The 23,416-nt window shown below is 44.5% G+C and overlaps 1 protein-coding gene across 1 annotated transcript in view; it reads right to left on the bottom strand.

Annotated features, from left to right (window-relative positions):
• Nucleotides 1–23,416, bottom strand: part of LOC135907135 (atrial natriuretic peptide receptor 1-like) — an 82,247-nt gene that overhangs the window by 13,256 nt on the left and 45,575 nt on the right. The window contains exons 13-16 of the mRNA XM_065438788.2: nt 16,518–16,586; nt 8,447–8,621; nt 3,371–3,469; nt 1,587–1,678 (exon numbers count right to left, since the gene is read on the bottom strand). Coding sequence (XP_065294860.1) covers nt 1,587–1,678; nt 3,371–3,469; nt 8,447–8,621; nt 16,518–16,586 — 435 coding nt within the window. The remainder of the gene's footprint in view (nt 1–1,586; nt 1,679–3,370; nt 3,470–8,446; nt 8,622–16,517; nt 16,587–23,416) is intronic.

Raw genomic sequence — 23,416 nt, 5'->3', positions numbered from 1 at the left:
TACGGCAGGCCTGTTGCGAGTGGGTAATGACGTCAACTTTAAACATTTTGTTTGAAATATTATGACAGGTACCTTGGTGAATAAAACATTTAGCTTGGCTTGCAGTGTTTGGCTCTTGGTGCACATCCTCATCGACTGACCTTATTTTGGTGGCGAAAGGCACTCTTCGCGGGCTGTTTTACGCCGTTTAGACGACAGAGAGTTCACACGAGTAAATATATTGGACCATTGACTCGGCCGTCTTCCAGAGTAACCATAGCCCTGCTGCACTTTTTTATGTCGATATGGCTCTGCGACCACTCTTAAGTGGGCAGTGAACGCTGTTATGTGTGCGCGCCCATTACTTTTGGCCTTTCTTTTAGCTGCCTTCTCCTCGGCAGCAAACCAGGTGGGGGGGAGGAATTCTGCAAGTGTACATCTAGTGGCCTGTCCATTTTGTCTGCTGCTGAATCGCGAATTGGTTGGCCTGGAGTACGCGCGAGAAGGAGACAGACTCCCCAAGCCTGCCTCTTTCTTGTTCGTGCAGCTCTAGGCAGCATAGGCCAAAAAGGACAGTCCACTAGGTGGACACTTACAGAATATGTACCGCAGCTTCAACCTGGTTAGCTTCCCTGCCTTTCCTTTTCTTCCTCTATCTATGCAAAACTTCGGAAGCAAATAATTGGTTGCATATGATTTGAACATATGCCATAAAAAATCACAATATCTGTGCTCTCAACTCGAGTGCACAACTAATGGGCCCAACCGGAGCTTGCGCCCGACCTAAATTTTTCAGTTTCGTATGTGCACGACCAGCTGAGATCTTTGAAATTTGAGTTCTCAAACGTTTCCTTGGTGCTCCGTGAGGCGGTGTGCATGTTCTCATCTTTCCGGCGTGAGGCTGGAGTATATCGAGCATCGAACAAGTACTTCGAAGAAGTGGAGCATGACGTCACAGGCTGCCACCGGATCGAAGACGATATGTTTATACTCATTGCGGTCACACACGGTACCCCAGTGGGTGCTAAAAGCTTCCATTATACGACATCGCTTGGGAAAAGAAAAAGAGGCAATTACGGCGTACGCAGAATCATATCGAGCAACACTTGTCTAAGCACGGCCTTCCATTGACCTTTCTCAGGAGGGCTGAGAAGTACGATCGATGCATTGGTTCTGGTTAAGAAATAATGGTGCCTCCAGCGCAGGAAGGCATGAAGGAACAAAAGCGACGTAGGGTGAACATACAACTGAAGCGCTGAGAATATATGCACTCTTACAGCTAATTTACATTCAGAATATGTAATAAGAGTCTGTCAAGACGGGACGTCAGTGAAGTGTTGACTTTGGATTTATGGTTATGGTTCGTGCCCTGAACCGCTCCAGAAAAAGCAAAGAAATGAGTAAAGAACACGTCTTATAATATTATTGCGCAGAACGAAAACATTCGAGAAGCCAACCAGTGGGATGTGTGGCCACGTTATAATAATAATTAAAAAAATCTCATTCATATACTTCGATGAACGCCTCGAATGACATAACGATGACCATCTATCTCGCAAGCAAACGGAAGGCGCCACCCGACTTCATCTTCCCCTAGAGTTGCTCACCTTCACTTGCACCTCGCCTCTTAGTGTGAGTTGGAAGTTTCCAAAGTTGTCCAGCAGTTCCTTGGCCTTGGAGCTGACGTGAATTTTTAGCGCTGTTGAGAGGAGAAAACGTCGAAAAGGAGGCTTGAGCAGTCAATAAAATGACGGCCCTTTCGATCACTCTCCAGCTATTCAAAGTCATCATACTCTTCATTAACTGAGAACACAAAATACGGCGTAAAATACGGACGCCCTCTAAGGAAAAGAAAAGTGTAATGACTTCAGGCCCAGGCGCATATATCCTCTTCAGACGAGTACACCCACAGTTGTCATAACATAAAACCTTAGTTGAGGCAGGAAGGTGCCTTCACTTGAAGGTCGTACAACCCTTAGCCTGAAAGTTCAAGGTTTCTGGCATCTACTTTTGGCTCAGCTTCACGCGCGCTTCGCATGATTGATGACGTTCAATTTTCCGCGGAACGTCATCGGTGACTCACACGGGGGCCGCCCCCTGCTCTCGAGAGTCCTTGCGGTTGTCGTTGAGAATTTGCGAGACCGCGTCGGTATTAATCTGGAGACGTGGCATTCACCAGCATCGTCTGTCGAAAGAGCGAATGAAGCGCTTGGCAGGAGGTTGGCGATAACCTGAAGCGCAAAACCATGTTTTCAATCCGGTTTGATCTACTAATGCCTTAACTTTTGCTCCAAAATAGCGGAGCGCAGAGATCTTTGACATTCGGCGTATGCATTGGCCGTAGGTTGATGTGGGACAGATGGCATTTCACTCGTGATTTCGCCAACAACAATTATGGTTTGTCGTGTGTAACCCACAGAAAAAATACCATTGCTTTATCAGTCCCCTTAACCGAACTACATAAAGAAGTCTGCATCAAAATCATCATCATCATTAACAGGAATAACATCGATGACGGCATTTGTGTAACGTGGAATTGGTAGCATATCTAGAGAAATATAGGCTTGGGTGCCCGGGTTATTAGGAAATCTTCAAGTATGAACTGGGTTCGACTCACGCAGGGGAAATTTGTTGGTCATTTATACGAAAGGCCTATGTTCACAACAGTGGGAATTTGATGAATATGCAATGAATTTTAGCTTTACTTCAGTTTTCTCTGAACGTTACCACGGAGAAAAAGACAAAGCTCCACCCGAAAGACAAAGCATCAATTTCAATAGCAAATTAGTATACAGCTATAGGAAGTAAGGATAGTAGTTTCATCAGCTGTATGAACTTGTAAGCATTCGCTTACTAATTAAGTTAACAAGCACGGCGTCATGCGCGCACAGGTAGACATGAACACATCTAACTCGGTCACCCTCGATCTCCGCAGAAACTCGCTGTCAAAACACTGGAGTGAGGAAGCGTGGCAGCAGAAGCGAGCGAATTGACCTTCATGCTGCGTCTCTGATCAGTGCCAACTAAGCACAACACATACGAAGCTAAAGGCACTCGGCGCACTTTGTATACATCGCAGATCGCTTTCAAGATTTGGGTGCCCACGCGGCGTACGCAGCTGCCGACGGTAGTGAAAGACTAAGTCCCAGTCTGACCTTGGCTGAGCTTGAGGGTTACACTGACGGAACGGGGTGTTTCCTGAGTTTTTACCTGAAGTAGCAGAGCTATCGCTAAAAAACATGTGTCCGCCACACGGACCTCCTAATGAGCTTTGAGCACGTCAAATAGCCTGAAGTGGCTGCTGATTTATTAACCCCGTTGGATATCAATTGTGGTGATTTGTTGGCGTTGAAAGTGCAGTGATTCCGGAGAAGATGCATGCCAGACTTACGTTCTCCAGTTGTTTCCATGCGTGAGGCCGTGTTGACTGTGTCGCCGAACAGGCAGTACTTCGGCATCTTGAGGCCCACCACACCAGCGACGCAAGGACCTACCCGTAAATAAAGAGTAAATTCTGCATCTGCGAACTCATTCTAGATAAGCGCTACCTTTCGAAGGACAAGTACAATACAGAAAGGCTCGCGCGAATACATATCGAAGAGACTCGGGCATCTGTGGGTCGCGCGTCTACCATTTTCAAGCTTCGCGTTTGTGCAGAGCGTGCCATACTTCTGAAAATCCTGACGAAGTAGGGAAACGTGACTGACTGAATGTATAAGAGGAAAGTTTACCTCAGAAGATGCAACGTAAATGCACGGGAAAGAAGAGATCCTTCTCCATGTGTTCAAAGTACCAAATTTGACCATGTTTGCAGCACATAAAGGGGAAACTTAAAATATATACATACTGTGCGGAGCAGATCTCTAATGTAGGTCAACAATATTTTTCAATATTTCAACACCGTACAATTTCATTTCTATTAAGTATCATAGTTTCAACTGCGCAACTAAAAAAAAAAAACCCAACAACACCGGGAGGCTGTATAGGGGACGCAGCTGCAGTGGAGTACAGTACGTAAAACGGCTTGCGCGAGCTTCTGAGGGTGCGTGGTAGAGAGATGGCGTAGCCAAATGTACAAGGGACATTTATTGACGCATTACAAACCTAACATCCTTACGGGTAAGATACGCGTAACGGAGGTCTTATACGGTCTAATCTTGCAATCATGCTCTCCCTATTCGTAGTGGGCCCACGATGGTCAAAGGTGATGGGCGCAAAATTGACAGCTCTCTTACTTGCAGCCGGAGCCTTTTCCCGTCAATTTTTGGACCCTACGTGCAGAATGAGCAGGGGGGTGGGGGGAAGCGGCATAGCTGAGAAAAAATCAAATTTCCGGAACAAATTGCGACAATTGTAAGCCTTACAACATTTTTATGGGCACCTGTTGAGTTTGGTGAGCCATGCCCATACTACAGCTGAGTGAACCTGAGTGAGCATTGACGAGCTACGGCTCGCTGAACACTGACCGAGAGGCCAAATTTAGCTCCGATTGCGTCATGCTTGGGGCGACAATTACAGCACCTGTGCAAACGACACATAAACGACCCAATAATGAGTTCTTTTCTCTATGCAATGATGCCGAAGTAAGGCACGCAGGTTGTCGGGGCTGCAACCATATAGGCGATATTAGCATTACGTGTTTTCGTTAGATACATGCAGCGTTGCAGGCGGCTTTATCAAGCGATGCCCCTATACTGACAGAAATGAAGGTGCTTCACGCCAAAACTGGTATCGCAATCTTTACACTGCGTATAATGGCACATGTAGCCCGAGCAAAATTGACGCATTATGCGTCGATCTGTTATATGCGACTGATTTGCGAGTACGCGTTTTGTAAAGCTTCAAGTAATGCTATCTCATACGTAACCAACGCACGTAAGCTTCTGATGGTCTGACAAATGCTGGTTACGTAATTACGACATCTGTTTTCGTATTTGAAAACTTTGTTTGTTTCAGATTTTTTTAGAGTTGCGAATATACGGCAACATTTGTTAAAAAAAAAACATTGAAGCCATGAACCAGTTATGCTCCTTATAGGCACGAGAATTAATTTTTTTCTGAAGAGAAAGTTTTAGCTCGGGAGCTCCTATATACACGCATAAAAACGGAGAAATTGTTTTTCTCAGTAACCACTGCACCGAATTCGCCATACTTTCTGAGTTTGAAACAAAAAATCAGAAGGGACTGTTGGAAGCAATTTCTTATTTAGGCTATCATTTTGTTTTCTGAGTTATTGAAAACAAAATGTGATATCTGTTTTTGGTGCTGAGCTACGGATTTCCAGCCTTCGTGCTTCAACTTCTTTGAGACTTGACCCAGTTTGCGGGCAATGTGGAAAAGGATTCCAAGCATAAACTTAAATTTACCTTTACGGCTATCACTAGAATGTACATTTTCCTTTCAAATGCAAATGATTTCATTGAAGTCAGTCCAGAGGTTATCTAATAAGTGTATTTCCGCGTTTTACATGTATTCGAGTAGGAGGGCTCGAAGTTAAGAGGAACTTAGACAAGAAAAGCATCGACCTCAAAATGCAAGGATTTCACACTGTCGCCAGTGCCCCCCAACTACTGAATCGCGTTTCGAGCCCCACTTTTACGACCTGTGTTCGAAAGCACACTTCCAAGCTGTCCTCTGGCTAGCAAACGTATCCGGGGAAAGGGTACCCAACACTTGCATCTATACTGAAATGCCAAAAACGGGAGGCAAGGAAGGAATGCCGCAAATTGGGACACCGGACGGCATGAGCGTGTCTCCGTTAACGCTGTCTCGAGAAGCGGCTGAGATCGCATCGTCTGGAAGCTCGACTTGCAAGAGACTCAAAATGAAACGCTAAAAATTCGGCAGTGATCCTTAAGACTGCTTACGTGTGGAAATACGAAAGCATTGTAGTGCGTTTGATGAAATACCTTTTTTTCCGCGCAGGTGCTCGGCTGAATTGTAGCTGCGCCTCGGTAAGGCCAAATCGAAACGTGCCAAGCGGCTCGACGCGCTCGCTTGCCCGCGAGTACTTCCCAACTCGAAGGACCACTCAGCTTCATTCAATGGGCATACGTGCCTCTTATTTTATGCACTAATTTTATACACTGACGACCTGGCGCCACTTCCTCTCCATTGGATGTGCATCACGTGTGCAATGACGCAAGTACTAGCTTTATGACGCAATGACGCAAGTACAGCTTTAGTCAACGAGAACCGTGGGGTTGCTGTGGCATCGGTGAAGCGGGCTCGTCCAACGCCTCCTAGATGAGCAGGCCTGTGCACCCTGATTTACGACATCGTGCTACCTTCAGAGAAATGTCCGTTTCCAAGCCAGGCGTGACGAAAGCGGTGACGTCCAAATGACCGCGGCTTACTCAGGAGCATCCCAGTAAATTATATGGCAGTTGGACGGTGTAGCATGACGTCACGGATCGAAGTGCAACGGTCTTCTGCTATACAGGATGTGTTCGCTCGTCTGACAACCCGAAGGCCCGGGTTCTATCCCCACCTAGACCGAAATTGACAAAATTTTCTTTTCAAAGCCATTATTTATTTAGTTCACAGGAACCACCTGAGAAATATGCCGCCAATTCCAGCATTTCGCGACATGTTCTTACGCTTTGTGCCGTCGGCCATTTTTGGTATCATCTTTCGGTCACGCCCACTGCGCCGACGGATTTTTGTGTAATGGGCATATAATGCTTTTGCAATAAAACACGAACAGTAAAGGGGTCTGGACAATAAATGTAGAGGCTAAATTGATACATACCATAAGCTTTGCATGCCTACGAGGAAATCTTTCACGAAGTATGGCTGACTGCAGATGGCTAAAAGGTAATTTATTTTAATTTTAAAGCCTTGAAATGAAACGTGGCTCCCTACTCCGTACTAGTCACGATAGCCATCAAGAAAACGTCATTGTTGAGAGCACAATACTGCGACGTTAAAAACGCTGGTGGCAACGTGCTTTCACAACGAATGCACGTGCAGTTTCCGAAACGGGGCCGGGAGATAAAAGTGCACGTCTCGCACGAAGCTTCAGCATCGGCAGACGTGGGTACACGTGTGAAATTGAGCAGACGACAGATGAGTTTGCTGTCATCAACGCTTTGGTGGTTCACGTGACCTCCGTGACGTCAAGTACTAAGCATTTACGTCACTCAAATGCAATTCACGCCGGCTGGCGGTAATAATGGAACGAGAAACTTCGTGATATAAAATGCATAATATTTGAGTACTGGCGACCGTGCATATGCTAGTCGCTATTATGGTCCCCTAGATGCTGTATATTACCCAGGAGTACAATGTAGTCCCCCAAGAATTTGGTGCCTGTACTCCTTTAAGAACAATCATTACAAGACCTATAAACGTGGTGAGTATGTTCTGCGGAATCCCCCATGATGTAGGAATATTCATGAACCAGATAAATGTCTCCCACCCCTACTGTAGCACAAAGCGACAAAGAAAAACTCACGAAAAAAAAAAAGATTCGCAGTTGAAGAAACATTCCTCCTGGTCCGGGGAAGAATGTTTCCCGAACAGCGCAGCTCAGTTTCCGAGAAACCAGTGTGGATTTTTATTTGTACCTTCTTGGCTACAGTCGGGTGGAGGACAGTTTTCTCTTACATAAAATGTTCGTCCACCTTGCAGGGCTTTCGCATAACTTATTTGCCATTCTCGCTCTACCTGTGATTCAAGTTGCCGATTTTATTTGGTCTGCAATATGTCTAGCCTCCTGGTTAGCTGAGACAGGATAGCGAACACTGCGGAACGGCCTGGATCTTGGGTTCGGTGCACCCTAGAACGGGACAAACTTTTCTCTAACTGCGAGCTTGTTATTATTTTTTTTCTGTGAAAGTCATTGTAACTTCGTGTTGCCGTCGGACCAATGACAATTTTTTTTTCCTTTCATGAAGCTGCAGAGTGGCATTGAATAGAAAAAAAAAACTGTTTCCCTTGTTTAATTAAATAACCTTTGTACAGTGCCAAAAAACACAATCCTTATTGCCGAGAAGAGGCTGGGTGAACCGAAAAACATGAGAAAAAGAAAGAAAATCCCGGATGGCGAAGTCATTTGAAGTTCTAGCACCAACGCACCGCGATGACATGAATTTTGACGTCTTCTGTTTTTTTATATGTAAAGATAGACTATACACTTTGTTGAAGAGGAGCCAAATATTGTACATGCCAAGTTTCTGGAACAAAGCCAACTCGCACAAAATAAGAAAAAGAAGAGACAATAACCATGACGTGACACTGACTTACCGGTACACTGATTTGGGCATGAAATTCAACTAACTGACCCTTAAACTCAATTTCGTATTCTAATGTTTATCCTATTACCGCGAAATTAACGAGGATATAGTTTAGCGAGAACAGCGTATCAGTATATAATGTTTTAGCGCTTCTCTTCGGTATCTTTATCTGATCTCGTTTGAAAGTTTATCTGATCTCATTTCCTTCATGCGCAGGTGCACAGGCTCACCGGAGTGGATGCCGATGCGGAGCTGCAGTTTTCTCTTGGGCAGGTGGCGGATCTTGAAGAACTGCAGCTGGTGACGCAGCGTCAGCGCAATACGGGCGATCTCTCGTACGTGTTCGTTGCCGTTGCGGATGGGGAGGCCAGAGGCGACCAGGTAGGCGTCCCCGATGGTCTCCACCTGTGCGTCAAGGACCATGCGCGCACACATATGGCCTAGGTTTTGGGTTGCTTAACATGTTTGAAATGTTCATTGCTGCGTATGTTCAAGTGACGTTCGAAGCGCGGCGACAGAGACAAGTGAGCGGAGCAGCAATCGCGCTTGCATAGCGAAGCAGTACGTATTTATATTAACTGAAAAAAAAAGAAAAATTTGTACAAAATAGTCTTCTTTCTGCAAAAAATAGAAAAAGAACAAGAATAAAAAAAATAAATAAAACAAAACGGCTCAAGGTAAAGGTAACCGCTGCTACTGCTGAAACAAAAATTTAGAGAGAGAGAGAGAAATTTCAGGAATGTTGACCAGAATCCACACTCGGGTTTGCCATCCTGCACGCGAGTTGGAGAAAAGAAGACCGAAAGAAGTGGGAATGACAGTGGGAGAAAACAAAAAGCTATAAAGGCTATAGTTATTTTCCTAAACGCGGTGTAAAGTAAAAAGCACCTTCTACATTCTTCTGATCTTGAGTGGCGTCTAGGTTGCAGGATTATGCCTCCCGATAGTGGCCGGTCGAGGAACTTGTCAAGCACAACGGCAAGTGAGCTCACCCTGCGCCAAATACTGCGGAAACTGGCACAGACTGCGGCTCATGGTTTCCTCTTCACCACAGTGGCGGTCTCAGGCTGTGGTGTCGGCCATTCCTATTCGGAAGGTGTGGTCTCTTCGTTGTAATGTCTTGTAAATATTCTCGTGCGGTAACATGTATTGTCTTGCGTGCGAATACGTTTGCATTTATGCATTACCTGATTTTGAATCGCCCGACCCCTCCTGCGAGGCCTTTAAGGGTACGTTGAAATAAATGAATAAAAAAAATGCGCCTCCATTCCACCCTGTGAAAGTGGATGTAGAGCGAAGCAAGCGCGGGCAATGTTTCGCAATCACGACCACCACAAGCGAAGTACGTCGAGCGCACATGCACGTGTGTGGAAGTGCAGCTTACGTCATCATTCTTCTAGGACGTCCGCCAAGTGCACGTGCCTTATTAAACTATATTGTCGTTTAAAAGTAAATTCCTTCAGGAAATGCGCAAAATACGACTTGCGCACAAGCCGCACACATGATAGATTCGGATTGTTATTCGGATATACAAGAAACATAAATCTGTTGCGCGAGAACTGAAAGACAAAGCCCTTTTCCAGCTGCCATTTGAGGTCTGTCTGAGTGGCCGCTCGCGCTAGGTGACGGTTCCGTTAGCACAGCATGCAACCTCATTCTTGTAGGCCCCCCGCCTAGCGCAAGTGCGCTATTGAACTAATTGAATTTCTCAAAGTGAAATGCACCAGAAAATTCGTAAAGTACGACTTAAACGCACTCTTCACTGATGATAGCATCGGATTCTAATGCAAGAAAATGTAATTCTGTAACGCGGAAACTCAGAGACACCGCTTTTCCAGCTGCCATTTTTTTTGGTGAGCACGCCACAAGAAATTCTAACCAACTAGAAGCTAACAGCTTCGTTGTAATGAATAATAAGAAAAGCGTGGTCATTGGTGAATGCCACGCCCAGCTACGCTTTTCGTAGAAGTGTTCTCATGGTAACCGAAGCCTTTTGTTTAGAGTTCAGGGACTGAAGTCACATATGCGGGACGTTTGGCCCATTCCAGTCGGATAGGGTGATGCGTCGTGAAAACATACCAATTTTCCTTACAGTGTCCTTCCGTAAAAGCGGTACTTGTTAGGCGTTTAAGTAAGACCACTTTTTGCCATGCAGTGTAATAGTGGTTTGGCTACTCGTGTATCGCCTCACTTTCTTTGTGCGGAACGATTTCATGGCGTCCAGTGTGAGTTGGCCCCTGTGTGTGAAGATTATCTTAGTTTCTTCGAACATCGGGTGACAGTGGCAGATTTGTTGCTAGCATACTGCCGGAGCTTAATACAAAAACAGAATGTGCCGCCGTGTAAAACAAAAAACTGAGTGCGAAAATTCAGATCAAAACAGTCAACTTGACAGATATTGAGAATAGCAGCGTTCTTGATTAAAACTTCGACGTGACGGAAATAATTTGTTAACTGGAAGAAGAATGACACCCCTAGAAGAATGAAGACGAAGAATGAAGAATGACACCCCTATTTAATATTCGTGAAGTAAAGCTGTCTACTTTTCATGTTAGTGATTGAACAAACCTGTTTTTCAACACGTCTGTATAGTTATGAGTGAATGAAAATTTATTACTTAAGGGCCCTGCTTTATGCACACTTGGGCCTTTAAAAGGTGCCAAGATGGTTCTTTAGAATTGAGAAGTGGGAGGATGGCCTTTGAGTTCACATGATTTTACCTGCATTAAAAGAAAGATTCATCTGATACTGCGTCGAAGCTTATGTGCCGGAATTCAAGTGTTCGATTTATTGCGCTTTATTCATTCCTTGAGGACCGCGGTATTTCTGTTCTCTCACGTTGGCAAGAATCTCCTTCATAAAATGAAGTGGCTGTGTGGCCCGAACACGAAGCATTGAAAGTGATAGCAACATTTAGCACTGCGCTGGACTTCTGCGCACAGTGTTCTTTCTATGGGATATGGTGAAGTGACATGTTGAAACGCTGCAAGCTATGCAAATGCTGCTCCGAAACAGGAACAGCGCCTTGGTGGTTACCAGGCCTGTTGCAACACTGCCGCAATGAGAAACGACTGTAGCTGTGGTACAGGCGTCGTCATGGTGCACCAGATGAGACGACCTAAAGCCGTTGCCGCTTGCCAGTGTCTAATCAAATGATTCGATTGATTTAGTTTGGCCTTTACTGATCCGAACCGCTCGAACAACTGGGTGTGCAGAACATGGTGCGATATGCGCGCAACTGCTCAGCAAGAATGGTAAGGCTCGCGCGCATGACGCCGGTGCTGCAGCAACGGAAGCCATAACGCTTCTCTCTGGCTTCGTCGAAGCCGATTGAGCGGTTAGTGACGGCGCGCCCACTTGGCTTTGCCTCTTTTGTAGTAGACACAGCGCGCGTCTCCGGAGATGTACTAACCTTCCGCGCGTGGACTGCGCATGCGCATCGATAGCGTGACAGCACGGCGGCGGCGGCGCCATTATCAACCGCACGAATCTCAATAAAGAGAGCCGAGTAAGGTCTGCTCGTTTCGTCCTCTCTGGCGCTGACATTCTTTACACGCTCCTTTAGTGTTGGCTCTACAGAGCATACCCTGCAAAGCTTTACCCTGAGGCATCATCGCCACTTTTTCTACCCGCTGCCTTAGAATGAGAACAGCACATCATTTCAATGTTGTGTGCTGCAAGAACGAAGGAGTGTTTTTTTTGCTTGTTTATAGATTGGAGAAGTGTTCTTACAATTGTAGATAAAATGCAGCGAAGCCTCGCCATTGGGCCGGCATCACAAGTGCCGTTTCAACAAGACCTTCACCGAGGTTTCGGGAGCTTTCCTGACAAGACGGGAAAAACCGAGTCTCTGCACCAAGGCCGATTTATTCCTACCGTTCCGCGTGGCAGCATTCGCTCCAATAACAAGCGTACATTCCATGTTTGTTTGACCGGTTTTGCGAAGCAATATCTTCCGATAAGGATTTTCAGACGTCTGAAGTGTAGGGTCACATTTATTTCGCTGAGGATTCTCGACAAGCTATATTCCCTTAGACGCTCGCGTCTCCTGCTCGGAGCCGGAGCCTGCGCCGAGCGTTCAGCGGCTTCCAGCACTCGCACGTATGTGTTTGCGCAAGAACGAACCGGCGTGATCCGGAAGACACACGCCAGGCCGATGGCGAGAAGAGTAGGTGGCTCGAAGGAGACTGCGCCCATTTCGTTCGCCCGCATATTGAGAAGTTGCAAGGAGCATAAAGGAATACGAATGATTTCTCAAAAGCGCTGTGACGCAGCCCACCATATTCCAAATGTGGTCAGTGCCGTCCGTGTGGTGAAGCCCTCATAAAAAAATAAAAAGAAACACTCTGCCATGAATTCTATCTCGCTCAGAGCATCCACAGCGCATTGCAACATGCTGCACAAAGTCTGGCATATGAAGGGAATAAATGAAAACATAAAATCCATTCACCCAGACCAAGTGCGCGTTTCCTACTCCGTCATGGTGCGAGGCACCGGCAAATAAGGTCTTGATATTGGTTCTAGAGGTAAACACTTGACGCCAGAGCTAAAGGCGCCGGCTTTGGTGACTGGAGTATCCGGCAGGAGGCTTTAGATGGGACATAAGCATGTCTGTGGTGTTTCAAGCACCAGAGCTTCAATGAGAAATGAAGAATAAGACAGAGTGTAACCACGTCAATGACATTACAGTGGGAAGGTTGGAACCAAGTAGGACTTCTTAATGCGGAGTCTTCTTTGCGAACTTCAGACGTATTGAGTGTATCTGTCTATTTAGCGTCCTACCGCGCGATGATGGCGTGATCGTTTCTCAAACTGTACATATATGAGAATAGGCATGCAGCAGCGTGGCACGCATGCATACATGACATGAATGACATGTCATGACGTCAATAACGTGGCATATTTTTCATGGCAGGCATGTATGACAAAAAGGTATGAATTACATGATGCTATCATGGTCGTTTTTTTACCACACAATATATGAGGATATGAATGAAATGCATGCATAACCTGACATGGATGACATGACAGGGCATAAATGTCATGTCATGAATGGCATTGATTTCATCACATATCGTGTGCATTATAGCATGAATAGCAATAAAATAAACGCCCATCCGATGTCATGACATCATCACATGCTTCTTATGACATGCATGACATGACATAAGGGGTATCGATGACATAATGCTGTCGTTGTACTTTCTTTAAATCAATATATATCTAGACATGAATGAGGGGACATGCGTGCATCACCTTGCATATATGACATGATATAAATATCATCAGTTGAATTACAAACGTGTCACGACTTGAATGCCATGAATTGCACGACTATACATCAATCACAAGACACGCGTCAGCATGTCATTCCACGTCATTCCTATCATGCTTTGCATGCATGTCTTTCCACACATATCATGATACTTATCCAGTTGAACAAATGACCACGATGCCGTCACAACGTGCAGTTTATGTCATCCATGACAATCGCCTGATGACTTGCCTTTCATGGCGTTCATGCGACGCATGTCACGTCATTTTATTCAAGTTATGGATATACTGATATATCAATTGTTGTAAAATAAAATTCTCATGAGGGACAATAAGGCCATCATATGAATGTCATAAATGCGATGATTATAATGGGTTGAATGGCACGACATGAATTATTTAACTGAATACATTCTGACTGCTTGTCACGACATGCATGCGTGACATCAATGACATGTCACGGCATATACGTCATAATATGACTGTCATGAATGTTATGCTCTGTATATCAAGCCGAAATGCATTCATGACATGCATGCATACACGGCATGACATCACCATGACAAGAACTTATGCAGACCCAAAGCGCAAAGTTGTCTACTGATTTGGGGTGATGGCTATATATATATGCTCGCGCTCGTGATGGTCGTTGCATCGTCATTTCATCTTCGTAGTCCCACTCTCGCGCCTGATTCTGGCGTACCGTCTGCGCTTCAGCCAGGTGGCACGCGTTCGAAGGTCCCGGCATCTCCTCAGCAGGACATCAGGGTGGTGGCTGCATCCGTTCGAACAGCGATTGAACTGCGAGTTTCCAGGAGTGTTGATTTACGAGAGCCGTGAAGCAATGCGCCGCCTCCTCGTTCCTCCTAAAGCCCGTGCTCGACTTGCAGGACCCTTCTCGTTGTTTCCAGGCCTCTCAATCAACGGTCGAAGCGTGCTCTTCCCTAGTGCACATAGTGTCCGAGTGCGACAACTCTGCATCGAATTCCACTATGGCAATGTCATCACGGCTTGGCCAAGGTGAGCAGCTGCTCCACAACACTCGTTTGAAAGGCTATAAAAGGACACGGGCCGCCGTTTGTGCTGCAGTATGGCCCTCAAGTCGCCGGTGTGTGTCCCTCCAAGTCGTGACCCCATGCGGCCAGTCAGTGAGAATTTAGTTTTCTTCTTGTCTAACCCATCTCGCACCTCGATGACACTCGTTCACATCAATTCGATCGTTCGCAGAAGTCAAGCGATCGCCGTTACCGTCGTCGTCGCCTCGCTGTTGTGGTCACAGACACAGGATCTAGCGTTATTTCTACTTCATTGCACTCGTGTAACACACGCAAATAGGATTTGCATGATACACAATGGTGAATCTGTTGATGCTTTACGGCACACCGAACGACGCTGCATAGTCAGCTGCTTACTAAATGCTACGCATAAAGTCGATTCCCACAGCGCGTGGGAGCTGCACAATTTTTTTTTCTTGAGAGGCCGCAAGAAGAAGAAAAATGTATCTGAGGTATTTGCTAGTTTCGTACGCACGTTATAAGCGCATTACGAATCAAACAGAAGTAGGCGAAAATATAATTGTGATCGAGAGAAAACCGAATAAGAACGTAACAGGGTCTGCCGTGTAAGGCGTGTATGAGATAAACTGTATTTTGCTGTTGAGTGACATATGTGCGCCTAAGCAAAGGAAGCGCGGTCGAGGGAAACAGAAATTCAGAAACAAATAAGAAATGAAAGAAACAGAAGCACCAGGATTTTAGCCAAAATGAATGTCAGGCTGGCTACTCTCTACTAGAGGAAGAGAATACCTGCGAAGATATCTGAAATTATGAAATGAGATAATGACGATTGCCATGTTGATATCGGCGGCTTGCGACCCAAATTTTTTTGAGCAAGCCATCGCGGAACCGGCAAGAACGTACGAGAAAGCTGGTGCTATTCATGCCCCGAAGTTTTCCACTTAATTCCATCAATTTATTTCATTTTTATTAATAAATCCCGTAAATTTCATATATTTATTACTGTTAATTTAATATGTTGGTGGCAAGTGCGACATATGCAACCCGCTTCTCAAGAAGGCTACATTGTTAAATTTTTGAAGGGTGGTGATGGGGAAGTGGAAGCCTTTCAACTGTTTATCAGTTCGCGACCAAATGGGGGGGCTGTCACTCTCAAGTAGAGTAAAATAACTTTTACTTTGTGTGGTATTGCAAAACTAACCAAAAACTACTTTTTTGTGTAATTATATATCTCACTGCTCTTGTTTAAAAGGACGATCTGTGAAGCGTTCGTGAAATTCATGGGAACAATTCAAAACTTTTTCCCGCAGTTCACGCGTCATGCTATGAGATACGTCATATAAAGTAATTTTTTTGTGGGCTGTTTTTGTCTCAAAATAAGAGGCGCATAAAAATGCGATATCACACAAAAATATTAATAAAGGTGCGCTATCTTACGACCCCGAAGAAGTCGGCTCTGTATGTCCACATTATCTAAGCTTTTTGTCTTGTGTGGAGTTTCTCTGATTCCCTGACAAATTTTACATAATTCATTGCATTGTACACACAATCCACAGTAGAATCTTGGTTCCGTCATCACCCCCTCCCAGAAAAAGGGAAGAGGTTGAAGACAAGTCTTAAAATGCTAGCTGATGCGTCATACTCTATCTCCTAACTTATTGTGACCCGCATTTTCGTCCATGCTTTGCAGTATGCTGTTCTGCTTCTATAAACGTTCAAACGTAGGAAGCACAGTTGGCAAATTTGGAAAAAAAGATATGCAGTGACTTCGCGCCTGTGACGAGCATTTCGCACAGACACGAGACACCGCCAGATGCTACGAGCAGTACAAGACGCATATCCTCTTACCATTAGCCTTTAGCCGTCTCGGCGATCTGGCATGTAAACCGTGCAGCTAGCTGCAGCCCACGTGGAACGGTGGTGGCAGGATAGTGAGGGTGCACTGGGGGCTGGGTAAAGGTGCAGCTATTGCTTCCAGCTTGACGGGGGGACATTGTGGAAGTTCACTTACCTTATAAGCGTCGTGCCTGTCAATAATGGAGTCGAAGCAGGTGTACAAGTCGTTCAGCAGCGTAACCACCTGTGCGAGAAGAGAAGACCGACACACACACACATTCCCACTTTGGCCAGCTATATACCGAAGTAGTCTTCATCAGCAAGCTTTCACCGCCGGGCCAATGTGCAAATGCTCGCACCTTCTGTGTTCGGATGTCCTCGTTGCACGTGTACTAAACGAAGCGCTACGCACCGTGCTTGACAAACTGCACACCCATTCGAAGGAGATAATCGCAAATGTGTGTTTTTATTTCCAATTTACTCCCAAAGCTCAACCTTCAGACAAGAGTAGATCTAACGAGTACCCAGGAATTTTGGACGTTTCCCCGTCGGCAATTTGTACAGCTTCCACTGCAATACACCAGCGTAACTAAATGTGCAGAATGTTCAAAAGCTTGTATTTCAAAACACTTGTTGAGCCTCAAAACGTTTAGCTTAGGAACATCGAAAGAGTACTTCATTCTAATGACACACGCATTACGGCGCCCAGTCGGCAATTAGTGGGACGTTATTGCAGTGTTTTAGTCGGGACCAATACACAGCTGCAGGCGCCCCGCGTCCTTCTGGTCTCCACTGGCAAAAGTGTTTCAATTAGTTGTGTTTACACATCTCTCGTTTTCCTTCAAGCATAACATTAGTATATGCCATCATGTTTTTGTTCATGGTAGGTCTGTGGAAAGAAACCTTGTTTCTTTCCTTGAGGATGCGGGACCCATTATTGCTAACCGGAGCCAGTCAGACACACTATACTTGGACATGTCAAAAGCATCTTATGTTGCCTCTCATGACCTTCTTACCTATAAACGCTTGCGTTACGGTGTTAGTACCAGCCTGTTGACGCTGAATAAACACTACCTGTCCACTCGGTTAAATTGTGCTCGCGCTGGTGCTAAGTACTGTTTGCCTTATGAATTCACTTCCGGAGTTCAGCAAGAGACTATCGTAGGACCATTATTTTTCAATATATTTATTCATAATCGTGCAAAGTGTTTGCGTCATTTGCGGTGTCCTTTGTACAATGACGAAATTAAAATTTTACCGTGAAATCAAATCAGCGAATAATTGCAAATTATTACAAAAAGATATGATTTCTGTCGCGGAATGGTATGCTCCCATAGTTTTGGACATTAATCCAACTTAGGCACATGTTCCTTCCTTTAGTCGCAAAATGTCCCATTTACTATGCGAATACTCCTCAATAACCTTCTTTTGAAAACAGTGACTTGTACGCGCGACCTAGGAATATTGGTTTACCAACGACCACCTTTAAAAAACATGTTTCAAGCATTGTTAATCCATCTTGCAGAAAGTTAGGTCTCATATCAAGAACGACCAAAAGGTTTAGGAATCTCTGCGTTGTTCTCTTGCATTCTTTTTGTCCGCAATAAGCTAGAGTTTTGTTTTGTTGTATGGAGCTCTTTTAATTTGACCAATGCACAAATTTGAATGTGTTCAGGGACGTTTCATTCGTATCCTGTACGATTGATTTCTGGGATGCCGTGTGTTTTATGCCTATGAGCATAAGATAGCACACGCTACTCATGTTTATATTAGGCCCCTAGAAATATGGCGAGAATGTCGTGATTACTTATTCTTGTATAAACTAATTAACAACCACTTCTGTTGCGTTACTGTTGGCTGCAATGTTCTGCGTGCCTATCCCTAAATCACATAATCCCACCATTCTATATACGGGAATTCAGCTTGCACCTCTAAGGCTATAGCATGTCTTGTAAAATAACAAAACACCTTATGTTACGGCCTTGACATTTTCAGCTCTTGTATTTGCCCTTTATCTCACTTGTGTTTGATTTATTTCGTTTTTGTTGTAGCACTGTTATTTAAGGCTTCCTTTGTCGTAATACGTATGTCATTATATGAAAGTACGATCTCGATGTTGCTGTTTAAAACTTCTTAAAACTCGGCGTATCTTTAGAAATGCCTATATTATTAAATGCTGCCAATTGCGTAACGCTGGGGTATTGCGGTCAAGTTCACCCGACTGGCAAAGGGGGAAGTGTGCAAAATTTCTTTTGCATGACGCTGGTACTTTCCACGGCGCACCAAACACGAAATCAAGGATGGCGTTCCCTGGTATCGCACTAGTTTGCTTTTTCATTCCTTTGTACTAAAATCTGCTCTGACTGGAACAGCGTCCCCATATGCGTTGCCAGTATTGAAGGTGTGCCATCGTTCAAAGAGTACGTTACCAATTACGTCTTTACACAATTTACGTGATTTCCCGCTCGCTTGACACGCGCGAACCTGAGTGATTCACTGATGCTAACGGGGTGTATGTATTATGTGTGTGCCAGCTAACGTTAGCTCAGCTGCTACAAGAAAAAAAGAGATTGAAAAAGGAAACTACGGTGCAAGATACAGTTTTACTACTTATGGTGGTCAGGGGCCAGACCCCTCACAACCGAATACCATAGGTACGAAAATGGCATTTTGCACTGTGCATCTTAAATCTTTTTTCTTCTTGTAACAATTGTAACTCAATTGTAGCAACGATTGGGCTAACGATAGCAAAGACACACTATATAAATGGAACTTTTTCTTCCCTTGTTATAATTTGTTTTGAAATTTTTGTGCTGTATATCTTGCACCATCCTCTCTCTAACACCGCTATAAGCCCAGAGGGCACTTTACTAATAAATAAATAAATAAATAAATAAATAAATAAATAAATAAATAAATAAATAAATAAATAAATAAATAAATGTACCGTGGTCCCAGTGGACATTAGTCCGAGTTGCGTTAGAATTGCTAGCTTTTCAGAAGTGTAGGGAGTGTATTAAATAATCTAGTCTTCACATCTCCTTTTCTTTTTTCACCATCCTTTCTATTCCCTCGTCCAATGCAGAGCAGCCAGCAGGACGGGTACTCCGGTTAACTTTGCTGCCTTTCATCGTCTATTCCTGTCTATCTTTCCCACAGTAGCTGACATGCGTCCTACTTCTGCTTTACGGACTCACCTGTTAAGAACTCATCAATCCTTGGCCTCACTGCATTTCATCTGGGTCTCTCGCGAGTACTTACCCCCGCATTCTAGAACGTTACTCCCTTCAGCATTCCACCTCGGATCAATGATGATGACGATAACGTTTATCGGCATCCCCACTGAAACCGGACGGGAACAAATACTCCCCAAGCCTGCTTAATTTATTCACGTTTTACTACATCTATCGCTATCTAGCGTTTTGTCTATTTGATCTTGATCGTAAACATAGCCCTAGCTTTCGTATTTAAAGTGGCTATCGCTATATGTGACCATTACCTACCCTTTCAATGACTCCGGTCTATCAATATCTTCTCTTTCCTAATCGTGCCTTATCTCGACTGCTCACCAGTTATTGTTTCCATCTTCTTTGAATCGCAGTGCTTCTATAAAGTGGGAACTCCTCACTGGTCTAGCTGGGTCAATAGCTAGCGCTGAGCCGTGCTCCCTGAAGGGCTGCAGAAGACAGCATCAACCTTTCCTTTCATTACGATGTGTGAATCGTTTCCGGGCTTTCTTTGTAGCGCCCACATACGTCATCCTGTGGCACATATTTGCTGCGGTATGCTTTTGTCTCGGTAAAACAGTTTGTCGGGTGAGTGGATTTAATGGCTGGTAAAGGCAAAATAGTAGAGCAAAAGAAACGAAGCTCGAGACAAAAAAAGTCGAGTGCCAGACCTGTGTTGTCGTCTCGTCCTTGCTTCTTTTGCTCTGTTGTTTTTTTCTTCTCAGCCATGTCTTTGTTCTCAGGCAGCCAGCTCAGGCCGCAACTACCAAGGCATTCCTCGTTGCGTTATCGTACGCATTTTCCCTCCCGATTTCTTTTTTGCCGTTTTTCTAAGTCTCCGTGTATTTTTTAACCCTTTGCATCATTTGCTACCTTTGCATCTCTTTATTTTTTGTGACTCCTGCTTGTCTATTTGCACTTTCGTTTTTCTTAAATGAAAATAAAGAGCAGCGATGTAGTCACTCTATAATGGGGGCGGCTGCTCCTTTTCGCACAGCGGATACAACCATATAAATTATATATGTCTATAGAAACAACAGAAAAAGAAACAACGTCCTGTGGCCGAAAATGCATAGCACACAGTCTTAAACTCAATTACCTTGTGTTTGGCTGCAACTTTTCTGACCTCTTCCTCCCTTCCGTGTCACACTTTTGAGGTAAAGATATTTGTGCACCTTAGACAGCCATTTCCTTTCTCTAATGTTTCTTTTCCTCAATGTATCTTCAAGACTAACCTTATTCTGTGCTTCTCTGACTTCAAAAGCAACTCATCTCCCCTTGCACTTCCTTTAACAAAACTTGTGGCTGAACTAGTCAGTTCGTGACTTGAAAGCAAAAGTTGCGGCGCTAAACAGACGAGGACAAATTGAGACAGAAACGGCATATACGGGCGCCAGCTTCCAACTGTTTATTCATAAGAAACCACGCAATTTTATACATGGGACCTATGTGCACTTCCTCATTTGTTGTTTTATGGTGGGCCCCCAAAGGGCAGTCGCCCCACCGTGCTCTGCCTAATCTCCAACCACGCCAAGATTTCTTATTTATAGCGCAGAATCGCATTTGCGAACGTTAGCGTTCGCAAATTTTCGAATGCCTTGCGCCAACTCGTATTTATTGTAGCACCAAAGTGCCCTGTTGCATTGCTGCCCTCCGTTTCCCTCTAACTCTTAGATTATCTTGGTCGGCGCTTCAATGGGTATTTCCTTCGTTTATGTATACACCTAGGTGTTTATACTGCTAGGCCACGGGTATGGCTTCCTGTTGAATTTATATGACTTGATTACTCATCTCTTCATTAAAGACTATAATTTCCGAGTTGCTGTGCTAAACTTAAGGACTAGCTTCGCCGCTGCATTGCGCCGTTTATTCACAAGTTTCTATAAATCCATTGCATTGTCCGCTATTAGCAGTTGTGTCATCCGCACACATCAGCCGGCACTCTCTTGTACACCTTTTACCCATTATGGATGTAGAGAAAATGGATGGCAGCACCAATCCTCGACAGAACCGGTCACACCACTTCATTGAGTCACCACAAAAATTCTTGAGAATGGAGCGTTTTCTTCGCCCGAGGGGTGGTGCTGTGCTCAGCTGGTTGGAGTTGCCTAAGTGCTGATATTAAGGCCTCAGGGAATGATGCCGAAATTATCCTATTAGGTGACATGAATGCCCCCATAAGGGATCTAGATGGCTATACTGGCAACAACGGGCAGTCAATGCTGGATTTTTGTGAGCAACATAGCGTCGTTATCGCGAATACAGGGCCTAAGTGTGAAGGGCAGATACGTGGGAAGTGGGAAACCGGCAATCTATCATTGATTACTGCCTGATGGCAGAAGGAATTCATTATAAGTTGAGAGGAATAGTCATTGACGAGCAAGGGTATAGCAGCCCAGGGAGTGACGAAAGTGGATTTCAAAAATACGATATGTAGTTGGGAAATAGAGCAAGGAGCGAAGAATGACCAGCCCGTATTTGAACGCTGCACAAATAACAAATACATTCACAAGAGTCGAGGGAGAGCTTGGCTAATGGCTAAACAGAGATTGGGAATATAGTGAGCTTATCTAAGTGTAATTACGACAGAAATACAGAAAGAGAAGCAAGATGTAATCTTCCTTTGTAGTTTTACTCGTTTTACTTGTGCAGGAGGTACCGCCAGTGGTGATTAAACCTTGGGACCTCCTTTTGCATATATGTATATGCACAACTATGTACCATTCTTATGTATGTAATAAAGTTGAAACATGCTCGTTGGAAAGGAACAATGAAACCGAAAAGCTGGTGGAATAGACAGATACGAGAAGCGATCGCCGAACGACAGAAAGCATGCCCAGAGCACAGGCAGGCAAAAACAAAAAACAAATGAAAGCGCAGTTGCCGCAGAATGAAGCAGCCAGAAAATGGCAAATATACTGGTAGAAAAAAAAATCCTATGGTTCAAATACTGGTTCAAGCAAAGATAAAAGCTGAAAGTGAATATTGGTTGCCAGAAATAAGCGAGAAAAAGAAGGCTGCTCCCACAGTATTTTGTAACGACATAGACTTATTAGGCAGGAAGTCTGGAACAATACAACATTTCCTAAACGAATATGGAAGCTAACTCGAAGGGGACGCAGCATTAAATTTCATTCAAAAAATTACAGCCGGATCTTTCCAAGGCAGTCACGAGGTTGTTTTTAAGGAAATAAACAGCATGAAAGAGAAAGGAGCTGGTGCTGCCAAAATTCAACAGGAAGAAATCCGAGGAGAAAATTCCGAAGCGCACAGTTACAGCTTATACAAGGTTCCTATTAGGCTTAATAGTGAACTAGAACCAAAAAGTAAGGAAGCTCTGTTGAAGACAGTAGTAAAAAACATTTAAAAGTTAGACGGATACCAGGCAGTTCGCGACAAAATAGAATGAACTTAACGTATAAAGTTAAGGGCGAAAAAGACAGAATTCACTCATACAGACCGTTGACCATTACATCGGTAATATACAGGCTAGCAATGCAGGCGATTAAGTTAAAGCTGCAAGCATGGGCAGAGAATAAAGGCATATTGGGTGAACTTCATATAAGCTTCAGAGTCGCTAGGCGTCTGGATTATAACCTATTTTCCCTTAGTGTATTCCAATATCCAGAGCACAAAGGAGACCGTTATATGTAGCTTTTTAGACATTACAGGAGCGTATGACAACGTAAGCTGCACCGTATTGTGGGATATTCTGGAAGGGGAAGGCTTAGGCGACAGTGGTATAGAGCTTTTCATAGAGCTTAACCTAGAAAATACCGTTTGCATTGAATGGACAGGGATGAGGAGCGAGATGAAGTTTTATATCAACAAGCGACTGAGGTAGCCC

Source organism: Dermacentor albipictus, chromosome 4 (genome assembly GCF_038994185.2).
Source record: "Dermacentor albipictus isolate Rhodes 1998 colony chromosome 4, USDA_Dalb.pri_finalv2, whole genome shotgun sequence".
Classification (NCBI taxonomy): domain Eukaryota; kingdom Metazoa; phylum Arthropoda; class Arachnida; order Ixodida; family Ixodidae; genus Dermacentor; species Dermacentor albipictus.
Note: the sequence above shows the minus strand (reverse complement) of the source record. Positions and strands in the feature narration are given on the sequence as shown.